This window comes from Carcharodon carcharias, chromosome 14 (genome assembly GCF_017639515.1).
Source record: "Carcharodon carcharias isolate sCarCar2 chromosome 14, sCarCar2.pri, whole genome shotgun sequence".
Classification (NCBI taxonomy): Eukaryota; Metazoa; Chordata; class Chondrichthyes; order Lamniformes; family Lamnidae; genus Carcharodon; species Carcharodon carcharias.
The window spans coordinates 32321043-32336328 of NC_054480.1; the positions used below are offsets into that span (position 1 = coordinate 32321043).

The 15286-nt window shown below is 42.4% G+C and overlaps 1 protein-coding gene across 3 annotated transcripts in view; it reads left to right on the top strand.

The window, feature by feature from the left end:
• The window catches only part of nol4lb (nucleolar protein 4-like b), a 340275-nt gene that overhangs the window by 282067 nt on the left and 42922 nt on the right, over positions 1 to 15286 (top strand). For all 3 annotated transcript variants that reach the window (XM_041205279.1, XM_041205281.1, XM_041205282.1), the window contains 2 exons: positions 1226 to 1384; positions 10648 to 10767. In XM_041205279.1, coding sequence (XP_041061213.1) covers positions 1226 to 1384; positions 10648 to 10767 — 279 coding nt within the window. The remainder of the gene's footprint in view (positions 1 to 1225; positions 1385 to 10647; positions 10768 to 15286) is intronic.

Here is a 15286-nt window from a genome sequence, read left to right on the forward strand (position 1 = left end):
AAGAGGAGATTTAATAGAGGTGTTCAAAATCAAGAGGGGCCTGAACACAGTGGATAGGAAGAAACTATTTCCATTGGCAGAAGGGTTAAGATTCAGGGGACACTGATTTAAAGTACTTGGAAAAAGAAGCAACAGCAATATGAGGAAAAACTTTCTTATGCAGCAGGTGGTTAGGATCTGGAATGCACTGCCTGAAGGTGTGGTGGATAGAGTTTCAATTGAGGCTTCAAAAGAGAATTGGGTAATTACCTGAAGAGAAAAAAGTTGCAGGGCTAACAGAAAAGGTAGGCAAATGGGACTAGGTGAATGGCTGTTGTAGAGAGCTGGCATAGACGTGGTGGGCTAAGTGACCTCCTCTGATGTAATTATTCTTTGATTGGTGTTACGACCAGAAATAAAGATTTCCTGTAGACCACAGTTTGAATTTTAAAAAGTCTCCAGATTGGTTCTGTCTCACTGAGGCCAGGGAACAAATCATATTAATGGAAGACACATTCCAAATTTCCCCTTGATTTTGATTAGTTGTACAGCACTGGAAAAAAAAATGGGGATCATGGCAGAAGACTCAGAATATAGGCCCCCAAATATCTATGGATCCTGCCCCTTTCAAGTCTCTAAACACCAAGATCAACATTATGATTAAGCAGGTGCACTGGTCCCTTTTCACTTATACTTGGCCTATTCACTTGAATGTTGATCTTGTCCTGTGGAGATGTCAAGATGCAAATGTTAGTTAAGACTGAGATTAAACTTGGTCTGATTCAAACTTTAATGTTGAAGTCAGTGCTATATGAATGCTGTTAATCTTATGTAACCAATAGCAACCCAAAAGTAAATCCATTACATTTCCATGGGCAACTGTTGCCAGCAGCAAAAGATCCTAGCATTTGGAGCCAGCAACCTTAATAGGGCAGTATAAAAGCAGATAAAATTGTCTGGGAGCCCTAACTGAAGAACTGCAATCTGACGTGTTAATCATTTTAATCAAATCTGTATGATATTGAGAGGTTATATACTTAGAACCAGTGCCTGAATATGTTAAAAAAATTCTCATGATTAGCTCCTTTAACATTTTGGTCAACCTTGCCAAATTTAATAGAAAATAACAAATAAAAGTGTAAAAGGAGCAACATTGTGCTAAAATCAGTTTGCAATTCAAACAAGGGTAATTGCACCTTCTTTTGTCCATTTATCCTCCCCTTCCCTTTTTTATTTCTGTCTTTAGGCGTCTCGCCTACATGCCTCCTCTTTCAGACAGGAGGACAGGGAAGAGGGAGCCTCCAATTTCTTCGTGACTACTGTCGCTGGTGCAGCTCCTTCTTCAACCAACAGGAAGCGTGCTTGCTGGAGGGTGAGACGGACATCTGGTTTTTCTACCTCTGAGGTGAGACGCTGCGTTTCGCGGGGCGCCCCACCCAGAGTCCCCACTGAAAATTCTGAAAGTGATCTTGTGTAAAATTGGTGAGTGCAAGTTTCAGAACTCCCTGGAACTTATACTTGCTGCTGCACAAGTGAAAAGCAAACATATTAACAACAACAAGTGTTGTGCTGGAACAATGTCCGTTCATTGTTCTCATGTCTCCCTCCCCCTCCAGTTAGAACCATCACTGGCATTGTCGGTCTTTCTCCTGCTGTTGTAGAGTGGGATCCTGGCTGTAAACTGACAGTCTGAGTATCAGTTGAGGCCAGGAGGACATGATAGACTAGGCCTCCCCTGTTGCGTCTAATACATGTCTGTCATACTTCAAAGTATTGAAGTGTGATAAAAAACGAATGAAAGCTGTTGTTTCCTGACATTTTTCTGACCTTGATAATCTGGCCCCCAAATGGAAGGGCAAGGGAATTATAAACAGCTGCCAATCTAGAGAAGCATTCCTCAGCAAGTAGCCATAAAAGTGCAGATCAAATACACTTTTACATTAGCAGTTTAATATCACAATCCATGGTATTCCAGATCCCCATCTACCTCAAACAGCACCACTTTGACCAGTTTGTATTAGTTAATGTTTGTATGTTCAGAAGCACACTGGAAATAAAATAGTATAGCTTGAAGATCAGAGGCAAAAATATAGATTGATATATTCTTCCAGAAGGGACATGTATTGTGGTAGAGGTGCTTATTCTAAATTAGCATAAGGATAGTAAGAATTGACAGTAAGTTCTACAGAAGTTTGTTGGTGTCTGCCTGCCTATCTCTAGTGTGTATATGTGTGCAACCATAGCAGTTTTTATTCTCGAGCCAAATAAATATGGATTCCAGGGGTGTGACATTTCCCAACTGGGATTTTTACCTTTGCACGGATTAATTTGGCCCTTTTATCCCATTGGAATCCTTTTCAACAGAAACAACTTATATTTATATAGCAGCTTTTAACATAATGAAATGTCTGAGGAGCGTTATAAAACAAAGTATGGCACTGAGCCACATAAGGAGATATTAAGTGGCATGACCAAAAACTGCATCGAAGAACTAGGTTTTAAGAAGTGTCTTAAACGAGGAAAGCAGGGTAGGGAGGAGGAGAGGTGTAGGGAGGGAATTCCAGAGCTTGAAGTCTGGGCAACTGAAGGCACAGCCACCAGTGGTGGAGCAATTATAATTGGGAATGCACAAGGGGCCAGAATTAGAGGAGTGCAGATAGCTTAGAGGATCATGGGGTTGGAGAAAATTACGCATATAGAGAGGAGCAAGGCCATGGAGGGATTTGAAAACAAGGATGAGAATTTTAAAATCAAGACATTGCTTGACCAGGAGCCAGTATAGATCAATGAGCACAGGCGTAATCGGGTAAAGGGATTTGGTGCATGTTAAAACACAGATAGCAAATGTTTGGATGACCTCAGCTTACGGAGGATAGAATGTGGAATCTGGAAGTAATGAAGGCAAGCCACAAATAAAAGGTATTACGGAAGGATAAAGGAGATGAACTTAGTGTAAACACCAACAGTTGAATCAGAAACATTACTCTCCCAGAACCTATTAAAGCAGCACTAATACAAAAATATGGTAGGCATATCTGTGTCCTAGAAATTTGCCCAGATTTTGTTCTGAGAGGTGTAGGAACAATTTTCATCATTCACTTCACATACAGTTGCACAAAAGCTTTTTGCTGGTTTGTTAGGATTTCTACTAATCCTGCGTCTGACCTAATGCAGTGCCCACAATAGGGGATCTGTGGTGTCTGTGAACGGGTCAAACAGCAGGAAAGCACTTTAACCATGTGATCCACATTGGGACCAACCATATAACGAAGCATAGGCAAGCGATCCTGTTTGGAGATTATTAGGAATTAGGAGCTAAATTAAAGACGGGACTTCAAGGGTTACAATCTCTTGATTATTACCAATGACATGTGCAAGTTGCCATGGGGTTAAGCACATTACACAGGCAAACACATGGCTGAAGGTATGGTGTGGGAAAGGAAGGTTCCATTTCATGGGGCACTAACACCAATACTGTGACAAGAAAGAAACTGTACCATTAAAATGAACTCTACCTGAACCGGGCTGGGACTAGGGTTCCGGTGAGGAGGATAAGTAGGATGATCACAAGAACTTTAAGCTGGTAAATGCAGAGAGGCCTCAGGTGGAAAAGGTAGTATAAATAATAGTCTGAAAACAAACAGAAAGGAAGAGGGTAGAGTAATTGTCATAAGTTGTGCTTTAGATAAATGAAAAACTGGGAGTTACAAAACAGTTAAAACAAGGTAGAAAAATAAACATGTGAGTAACACTTCACAGCAGGACGGATTAGAGTGTGTGATCCAAATAAGCATTTTTTTATACAAATGCACAGAGTGTAAGGAACAAATTGAATGAATTGCAGAAACAAATTCACCTTGGAGGGTATAACATTAAAGCATGAGATATGGCGGCAAGACAGTCTGGACTGAGAACCAAGATGATTTCGCTTCAATGATAAGAAAGGATTTTTTTTTTAATATTCATTCATGGGATGTGGGTGTCGCTGGTTAGACCAGCATTTATTGCCCTTGAGACTTTGGTGGTGAGCTGTCTTCTTGAGCTGCTACAGTCCACATGGTGGGCTAGGCCATTTCAGAGGGCATTTATGAGTCAATCGTACTGCTGTGGATCTGGAGTCACATGTCAGCCAAATAAATTCAGCAGATTTCCTTCCTGAAAGCACATTAGTATATTAGGAGAGCCGTATGGGTTTTACAACAATTGACAATGGTCATCATTAGACTTCTAATTCCAGTTTTTTACTGAATTCAAATTCCATCATCTGCCATGGTGGTATTTGAACCTGGGTCACCAGAGCATTACTCTGGATTATTAGTCCTTATTAGTCCAGTGATAATCCCACTATGTCACTGCGCCCCCCCCCCCCGCCCCCGACACACACACACACACACACACACACACACACACACACACACACACAAACAAACAAACAAACAAACAAACAAACAAACAAACAATATAAGCAGGCTGTGGAGATTTTGAGCAGAATTGAGGAATAGAAATGTAGTGGAAGTCATGTATAGATCCCGGGTAACAGCTGTGAAGTGGTGGATTACGCAAATGCATTGACAAGCATGTGGTAAAGGTGGAATGATTTTAATAGGGAATTTCAACTTTCATATAGATTGGAATAAGCAGACTGGCATATGTCATAAAGGTAGTGAATTTCTTGAGAACATCCAGGATAACTTTCTTCAGCAGTGCATCCTAGAACCAACAAGGATGCATGCCATATTAGATTTAAGTAATAAGTAACGAGACAGACTTAGTTAACAACCTAATGGTGCAAGAACATTTATCTAACAGCAATATAATATGATTGAGTTTTGTATTTGAAAGGGAGAAATGCAAAATAACTAAGATTCTAGACTTAGGTAAGGCTGACTTCAGTGCAATGAGACAGAGATTGTCCACAGTAAATGGGCAAATCTGCTAATAGATAAAATGGCAGACTGCAGTGGGGGTGTTCAAAAATAATTTAATGTGATACTGAACCAATTTATAACCCTAATTGCCAAGAGCTCTACTTGCCCCAAGAAAGCCATGAGTAACTAAAGAGGTAAGAAACAACGTAGAACAAAAAGTAAAAGCATACAAAAATGTAAAATATAGCACGGATCTTGGCAAATGGGAGAGGTACAAATAACTGCAATGGATGACAAAATGGATAGTAAAAGCTACAAAAAGGGAATAGGAAAAGAAACATGCAACAGATATCAAAACCAACACAAACAATTATATTAGGGGAAAGTGGGGGATCAGAAGTAACTTGGGTCACTTTGAAAATTGATAACGTTGACATTGTTAATGAAAATAAGAAATTGGAGAATATGTTGAACAATTACTTTGCATCAGTATTCACAGTGGAGGAAGAGGTTAGCATGCCACATATCCCAAGGCAACTAATAGTGATTCAGGGACAGGGACTCACTAAAATTAATCTAAGAAAAATCACAGTAATGAAGAAAATAATGGTACTAAAGAGTGCCAAATCCCCAGGACCAAATGGTTTCCATCCCAATGTTTTAAGGAAGTAGCTAGCTGTTTTGTAGCCATTTTAAGGAAGTGATGGCTATATGGGAAATAATTGGCTATCCAATGGACAGCTATAACCCATTGGACACTTGGGTTAACCTTCTGAGTTTGAGGCTGAGGCTGTGAAGAGCTCTGGACTGTCCTGAGGATACAATAGCATGCCACATAAATACAAATCTTTCTGATCTCAATAATAGAGATTATTTAGATCAGAAAGTAGTCATTAACTAATACCAAGCTTGAGTGTTAACAATAGGAAGAAAGGATAGTGGTAAGAAGTTACACAGCTATAAGTCCTGAGAAAGAATAAATTAGAGTAGGATACTGTATAATGAGACAAAAACAAAAATTGCTGGAAAAACTCAGCAGGTCTGACAGCAACTGTGGAGAGAAAGGCAGAGTTAACGTTTCGAGTCCGTATGAAGTGGTGCGTTCTGTAGAAGAGTCATATGGACTTGAAATATTAACTCTGTCCACAGATGCTGTCAGACCTGTTGAATTTTCCAGCAATTTTTTCTTTTGTTTCAGATTTCCAGCATCTGCATAATTTTGCTTTTATCACTGTATAATGAGTTTTGATTTGAACTAAGGATGCATGAACGGGCAGGATGAAGTTGTAAATGGTATATTTACATCTTCTGAGAAATAAAAGACCAACGTTCAGAGGAGCATGAGCAGTAGTACTAAAATAATGAAGTGTCAAAGTAAAATGCAACATAAAGAGATAGCTTAGGGACTAAAGGTGAGAGATACATTATCTATCAGGTATTAAGTTATGCTTGTACTCTGTTCAACAGTTTTTGGACAAGTATCCCCAGATTTGGAAGCAGTAATATGGTTTTTATAGGGTATTGAGTTGTTGAAGAGGGCAAAAGGAGTAAACTAAAGTTGTAGGAGACAATTTTAATAGTGAAGAAGATAAAGAATTTATACTTGTATGGCACTTTTCCTGTGAAATGTAGCAACTATTGCTTATGGAGAAAAATGGTAGCCACTTTAAACACCATAAAATAAGCTGTTTTTTTTCATGTTGGTTGAGGAATGAATGTTGACCAGGATAACTGCTACTTTTCTTCAAATAGTGTCATAGTACCTTTCTGTATTCAGCAGAGATGACAGAACATACCTCAGTTTAACATCTCATCCAAAAGACAGCACCTGTACCAGTGTGTATTCTCTCAATACTGCAATGGAGTGTTAGCCTAGATTGTGTCCATTTTTTTTATTCACTCATAGGATCTATGAGAGTATTCCATCACATTCCTGACTTAAGCCTTGTAGATGGTGGACAGGCTTTGGGGAGTCAGGAGGTGAGTTTCTTGCTGCAGGATTCCTAGCCTCTGACCAGCTCTTGTAGCCACAGTATTTATATGGCTAGTCCAGTTCAGTTCCTGGTCAATGGTAACTCCCAGGATGTTGATAGTGGGGGATTCAATGACCTGGGCTAGGTGAGCAGTTATTGCCCATCTCTAATTGCCCTTGAGAAGGTGGTGGTGAGCTGCCTTCTTGAACCACTGCAATCTATCTGCTATAGGTACACCCATAGTGCTGTTAAGGAGTGAGTTCCAGGATTTTGACCCAGTGGCAGTGAAAGAACAGCGATATATTTCGAGTCAGGATGGTTAGTGGCTTGGAGGGGAACTTCCAGGTGGTGGTGTTCCCACGCATTTGCTGCCCTTGTCCTTCTACATGTTAGCTGTCATAGGTTTGGAAGGTGCTATCCAAGGAGTCTTGGTGAGTTCCTGCAGGGCATCATGCAGATGGTACACACTGATGCCATTGTGTCTCAATGGTGGAGGGAGTGAATGTTTATGGAAGGGGTGCCAATCAAGCGGGTTGCTTTGTCCTGATGGTGTCAAGCTTCTTGAGTGTTATTGGAGCTGCACTCATCCAGGCAAGTGGAGAGTATTCCATCACACTCCCGACTTGAGCCTTGTAGATGGTGGACAGGCTTGAGGGAGTCAGGAGGTGAGTTACTCACTGCAGGATTCCTAGCTTCTGACCAGCTCTTGTAGCCACAGTATTTATATGGCTAGTTCAGTTTCTGGTCAATGGTAACTCCCAGGATGTTGATAGTGGGGATTCAATTATGTTAATGCTATTAAATGTCAAGGGCCATTAGTTAGATTCTCTCTTGTTAGAGATGGTCATTACCGGGCACTTGTGTGGAGCGAATGTAACTTACCACTTGTCAGGCTAAGCCTGAATATTGTCCAGGTCTTGCTGCATTTGAACATAGGCTGCTTCAGTATCTGAGGAGTTGCGAATTGTGCTGAACATTGTTCAGTCATCAGTGAACATCCCCACTTCTGACCTTATGATGGAGGGAAAGTCATTGATGAAGCAGCTGAAGATGATTGGGCCGAGGGCAATACTCTGAGGAACTCCTGCAGTGATGTCCTGGGACTGAGATGATTGACCTCAAACAACCACAACCATCTTCCTTTGTGCTAGGAATGACTCCAACCAGTGGAGAATTTCCCCCCTGATTCCCATTGACTCCAGTTTTGCTAGGGCTCCTTGATGCCACACTCAGTCAAATGCTGCCTTGATGTCAAGATTACTTTCACCTCACCTCTGCAGTTCAGCTCTTTTGTCCAAGTTTGAACCAACACTGCAATGAGGCCAGGGGCTGAGTGACCCTGGCAGAGTCCAAACTGAGTATCAGTGAGCAGGTTATTGCTAAGCAAGTGCTGCTTGATAGCAGTGTTGATGACCCCTTCCATTACTTTCTTGATGATTGAGAGTAGACTGATGGGCTGGTAATTGGCCAAGTTGGATTTGTCCTGCTTTTTGTGTACATGACATGCCTGAGCAAGTTTCCACATTGCCAGGTAGATGCCAGTGTTGTAGCTGCACTGGAACAGCTTGGCTAGAGGCATGGCAACTGTCGCTGGAACATTGTCAGGGTTTATAGCCTTTGCAGTATCCAGTGCCTTCAGTTGTTTCTTGATATCACGTGGAATGGATCTAATTGTCTGAAGACTGGCACCTGTAATGGAATATAGCCTAAATTCACAATCTTCAGTCTTAAGGATGAGAATGCTACCACTGAGCCAAGGCAGTTGTGTTTGTACAGGAGTTTCATTTGAGACTGAGAAGATTCTGTGCATCTCCTAGTTCCAGTCTGAAAATGAGAACTAGGTGTAGCTCATCTGTCATCTGTCTAGGCCAGAATTGGTTCAGCTCCTGTTAAGAAAGGGGAGAATAAAAATATAAATCTTAAAAATAAATAAAAGGACCATAGGGCAGAATACTGATACTACAGTATTACAGCCTTACCTCCAACTTGCAGTGACATATCTTTGTCTTTTTCAATCCCCATCCAATATACATCATTCTCTTGTTTAGAGAATAAGTGCCTACAACAGCAACTTGTATTTATATAGCATGATTAATGTACTAAAACTTCCCAAGGTGCTTCACAGTTATTATCAAACCAAATATGACGCTGAGCCAAATAAGGAGATACTAGAGCAGATGACCAAAATCTTTGTCAAGGAGGTACATTTAAAAGGAAGAGAGAGAGGAACAGAAGTGAAGAGGTTTAGGAATTCAATTCCTGAGCTTAGGGCCCAGTCAGCTGAAGGCACAGCCTTCATTGGTGGAGCAATTAAAATTGGGGATGCTCAAGAGGCCAGAATTAGAGAAGCATAAATATCTTGATGGATTGTGGGCCGGAGGAAATTATAGATATAGGGAAGGACAAGGTTATTGATGAATTTGAAAACAAGCATGAATACTGTAAAGTCAAGGCATTGCTTAATGGGAGCAGATGCAAGTCAATGGTCAAAGGTGAATGGGATTTGGTGTGAGTTAGGACACGGGGAATCAAAGTTTTGGATGACCTCAAATTTATGGAGGGTAGAACATGGTATAACAGCAAATCATATTGACCTGCACTTCAATTTTCCTTACTTATTGCAAGAAAGGATCTTCTGCTTGATGCCCTCCCAATCCTCTAAGACAATCTGATCAAAATCAGAAACTTTGCAGCTAATAATTTGTGGGTGGGAATCCCCAAACTAGCATTTTGTGGCACAGCATGTGGGCATATTTATCTTCTTCTGCCTTTTCTTTATCCCACAATCATCATGCACACAAAACCCATCCTTTAACTACTTTACTTAACTGCCTTTCAGAAAAATCTTGCTGATGTTCTGCACTTTAGGCCATATCTATTCACAGGACACTTTGTAAAAGAAGATTTGCATTCTTGATTAGTGAAGAAGTATGATCAGTACAAATTGCATCAGCAGTCCTTGTATATCCCAGAGTATCCTGGTGAGGCATAATTCTACAAATGCTCTCTCTTGACAAATGTAACAATTTATGGAAAGAAATTAAACTAATGTGCCTAGAAATTACTGTGTGAGACATACAAAAGTTTAATGTGGTCACATAAAATCCCTCTTTCCACTCTATTAACAGTGGTGTTAATCCATTTAAACCAGGTCAATGTGTCTGTTAAACTAGCAGAGAGAGGGATTTGATTCATGCATGTTAAGCATTTCCAGGCTGTAATTCCTTCCAGCTGATGCTGGGAGTTCTAGTTGTCCTTTATTTCTTATGACAAATGGGATCACTGCAAGCAAAGACCATTTTTATGGTGATTTTACAGCACCAAACAATTCCAGACCTCCTCAAAAGCCTGTTGTAAACACATTTTGAGGTCACATGTTTTTGAAAGCTTGTAAATATTAACATTGACTCTATTTAAGCAAGCATCTTCTTAAAATTGACAAATGCCATATTTTCGTCAGTACCTTTTACCCTCCCACACTGAAACCACCCTGGGCTCCAGCACAATCAGAGATGTTTCGGTGAATATTTCAGTTTGGATATAAATAAAAGAAGCTACAGTTAAGTGGATGTTGTTATGTTCACTAAAAAGCAAGCATACAATTCCTGAAAAAGGTGCATTTGAGATCAGTTTAACTTTGTGCTGTTCAGTGATTGAACAGGATTCAGTTATCTGCCTGACTAAAAGAGCCATTTATCTTGAGTGCAGAGTATGTTCACAAGCAGGACTCATGATTGAATAGGTCTGTTTTAATGTTCCATGGTCATTTAGCCTTGAGTGATTTGATGCGGCAATGTTCAACTTGTCTGTCCTTTTCTTCTTTGTAGTCACGACCCACCCCTCCTCACTTGACCTCAGCTATGGCAGAAAATATTCTGGCTGCTGCATGTGAGAGCGAAAGCAGGAAAGCAGCAAAACGGATGCGACTGGAAACATATCAGCTGCAGGTACTCTTAACATTTAGTTGCTTGTGAGGAAAACAAAGGGGAAGTGTTTTACTTCAGTTGTTTAGAGCCTAGGTCAGACCCTATTTGGACTATTCCATTCAGTTCAGGAAGAATATACTGGCCTTGGAGGGTGTGCAGTACTGATTCACTGGAATGGTAGCAGGGCTCAGAGGGTTAAGTTATGGGGCAGAATTTTCTGCCTGTCGGGCGGGCGGGCCCGACTCAATCTCCGGCGGGCGGGGAGCCAATCCCCAAAGGAGAAGTGGGCCCCGCCGCCATTTTAAGCGGGCGGGCCAATTAAGGCCTGCCCGGCATGACGTCCGCCGGGAAGCGCTATGCACTTCCTGTGCGGGTGGGGGGGGGGGGGGGGGGATATTCCCCAAATGCTAGAGTGCGCTCTTTCACGCATGCGCACAAAAAAGCGCACATCTCCCTGAGGCTAAGTGCTGCCTCAGAGAGATCGCTGACATCTGCGTAAACTTTAAAAATAGAAAAATAAAAAACCCTTAACATGACCCCTCATGTGACAATGCCACACGAGATGGGACATGTTAACAAATTTCACTCAAACTTTATTAAAGTTTTTTAAACCCTATATGAAACCTCATCCCGCCAGTGGATGAGGTTTCATGTTTTTTCAGAAGCCCGCCAGGGCTCCTGGCCTGCTCACCAGCCTTAAGGTTGGACGGGCAGGTCCTTTAATTATTTTAATTATCCTGTCAATGGCCCCATTTTGAGCTGATTTTGCTGTGCCCCCGTCTTCCTGAAAATTTAAATGGGGCGGGATGACATCGGGGGTTCCCCCCGACGTCATCCCACGTCATTTTCAGGTCGGTGAGCCAGCCCCGCCCCCCCACTCGCCAACGGAAAAATTCAGCCCATGGGATCAGATTGTAGAAATTTGGGTTGCATATTTTGAGTGTAGGAAATTGAGGTGTGATCTGATTGAGCTATTTAAAATATTGAAAGGATTTGATAGGGAGAACCTATTTCCTCTGGTGGGAGAATCAAGAAAGTGAAGTTGAAGCAGATCAGCCATGATCATACTGAATGGTGGAGCCTGCTCCAAGGGGCAATATGGCCTACTCCTGCTCCTATTTTTTTGTTATTAGTAAGAACAATGGGACACAGGCTGGGATTTTCCAGCCCCATTGCAGATGGGACCCGCCGCATGTGAGGCGGCGCCCCAGCCAGAAGCCCATTGATTTGTGGAGGGATCAGATGATTCTGGCAACAGGTGGGTGCAGAAAATCCCACCCATAAGCTTAAAATTATAGCTAAGTCATTCAGAAACAAAATCGGGAAGTAGTTTTTCACAGAAAGGGTGGTAGAAATTTGGAATTCGCTTCCACAAGAGACTGTGAGTGCTCAAGCAATTGGAGTTTTCAAAACTGAGATCAATAGCTTTTTTGTTAGATAAGGTTATCAAGGGAATGGAGCAAAGGGGGGGTAAATGGAGTTGGTATGCAGAACAGCCACGATCTACTTGAATGACAGAGTAGTCCCGAGGGGTTGAATGTCCAACTGTTGTTTCTATCTTCCTATGCTGGACAAAGAAGGGAATTGCATTCCCTTATCTGACATTTTGTTCTCACTGTTCTAATTATCCTGGGTAATTTTTATAGAAAGTCTTCCAGAATGAAAAAAAATCTTCATGCTGCCATTTATACTGTTTTGTATCACAGCTAATCACTGATGATTCTATCCCAGAATCGACAAATATCAAAATGTAGTTGTTGAAAATTGTGAAAGATTTTGAGAGGGTAAATAGTGAAAGATTGTGAATTGGCAACAAAGGAACATAAACTCAGGAACATCAGTAGAAGATCAACAGGGGAATTTAGAAGAAATCAGGTGGTCAGGGGGAGGGTGTTGGGGGGTCGGCAGGGTAGTGGGAGGGATGGGGGATAGTCGGGGGTTGGGATGGTAGTTGGGGAGTGGGAGGTATTGGCGGGGGGCGTCAGGAGAGTATTTGGAGGCAGGGGGTGGGTGGTATGGGGGCGGTGGCTGGGGGGTTGTCCAGGGGGGGTCAGTACCATAGTTAGCCAGGAGTTAGAAGTGGTTTTAATCCTTCTAACATTTCCTGGGTAATTATTCTGCTAAGTGAATCGAAACCATCTGAAGTCACTGATTTAAATCGGAATATCTGATGGTTCCAGGTGCAGGATAATTGCCCACTGGAAGTTTAAACTTCTTGGGCAATTCCCATGCAGCCCTTGCGTGGAGGGACGCCCAGTGCATCTTCTGAGGTACCTCCGGGGTATGACCCCCCTCAGAGAACAGAAGTTCTGGGCCAGTATTATTCTTTAAATACTGCTAACTGATTTTGTCATCTTGCACTGTGATCTGCATTTTAAATAGATTCCTGATAGTGTTGCAAAATGCAATGAGCCTGAAAATGTAGGTTTATGATCAAATGATCTCTCTGAGATGCAAGCATGCGTGGGTTGTTGCAAACCACAACATACCGTGCAGGGAACAAACAGGCTGTGCATAACAACATTCCCTTTAAGATGTGCATGTATACAGTTATATGGAAATCTTAAAGGCACCATATAGTGCATAATGCGGGCTGGGCATAGCAAAGAGAGATTGAAGGGAACATTAAAAAAAAGGCAAAATACTACAATGCTGGAAATCTGAAATAGAAGTTAAAACATGCTGGAAGTATTCAGCAGGCCTGACAGCATCTGTGGAAAGAGGAACAGAGTTAATGGCCTGGACTTTCACCGAGTCGTGTTGACTTGGGAGCCCTTGCAAAAGGGTGGTGGGCCCTAACTCCTGGATTCCTGACCCCATTCCCAGGCTGTACAGTTTTTGGAAGTGTTTTAAAGGGTGCTGGCTGGTCCCTGTCAAAAGCCCGCATTCAGCACTCCCAACTTGGCAGGCTCCATTGCGGAGATAGGTATCATCTACTCCTCCACAACTTTCATGACGTCCAGCCAGGATTTAAAGAGTTGTGATTCACAGCCACTCAGAGGAGTTGTGAACCCTAGACTGCACCACGAACCTTTTAAAAGGTAAGTTCAAAAGATCCCTTCAAGTTCTGCCCTTCCATCCACCTTTTATGGCCACTCATGCCCCTGTGCCATGCTCTGCCCTTCCACCCACCTCCTATGGCCCATCCTGTCTCCTATGCTAAGCTCTGCCTTCTACCCACCCCCTATGGCCTCTCATGCCACTCTATGCGAAATTGTGCCCTCGCATCCATCCGCTATGGCCCCTTATGTTCCCAAGCCAAGCTCTGGCACTTCCATCCCCACTGACTAGTGTAAAGTGGCATGTACAAAAAAAACCTTGAGAAAAAGTCATTCATTGAGACGTTTCTCCTAAGTGCAAGCTAATAAAAGTGTCAATCATCCAGGCCATTTGAACTTTTAATTCTTTCGAGTACAAACACGTTTCCATCTGTTCCTATTCAGATGAAATTACATTGTTTCATAATTTGCCATGGTGAGATTTGAACTCTTGATCTTGGGGTTACAAGCCCAGTAACTCTTTCGAGTACAAACACATTTCCATCTGTTCCTATTCAGATGAAGTTACATTGTTTCATAGTTTGCCATTGTGAGACTTGAACTATTGATCTTGGGGTTGCAAGCCCAGTACCATAAACACTTGGCTATTTAGGCCAAGCATTTGAACTTTTAAACATCACAAGCCCTTGCAACTGCTTAACTTGTATAAACAAACATTATGAAATTAACCCAGAGATCAGAGAGCCTGAGCTGTCAATCAAGCAACGTCTCTAATGGGGAGCAGGTGTTCTCCTATTTTAATAGCTTCCTGGGCTTTCAGCCAAGCCTCATACTTGGCTGAGAGCCCAGCTGGTACACCTGCTCCCCAGAGGAAACATTGTTTGATTGACAGCTCAGGTTCTCTAATCTCTGGGTTAATTTCACAATGTTTGTTTACACAAGTTAAGCGGTTTGAAGGGTTTGTGGTTTTTGAAACTTCAAAGGGCCTGGATGATTAACATTTATTATCTTGTACTTAGGAGAAACTACTCAATGATTGACTTTTTTTCCAGGTTTTTTCTGCACATACCACTTTACGTTATAGGGTCTGTTGGGTCTATAAAGTCTACAGTGGACCCATGGAAATGGAAGTGCCAGAGCTTGGCATAGGGGGCATGAAGAGCAAAGGGGGTGGATGGAAGGGCAGATCTTGGCATTGGAGCATGTGGGGTCTTGGGGGATGGGTAGGGAGCATAAGGTGGCATGCATGAGGCATGGGGAGTGTTTGGAGGCTTAAGGGGTGGGAGGGATGGAGGGCCTTGGTGTTTTTATTTTAGCTGGGACAAAGTCCCACAGCACCCAACGTGGGCCTTTTTAACAGCTGCTTCAGCACCTGGCAGCCCCTGTGGCTGCCTCCACACTTCTTCCTGGGTCAGCTGGCCCGACTCCAGCCAGCACCTGCCCCCCAGCAATGAAGATCCTGCCTTTGTAGGCACTTACTCCCGACTCAGGCAAACCAAGCTGGGAATTTTCCTCAACTCCCCCTGCCCACCTGGAGGATG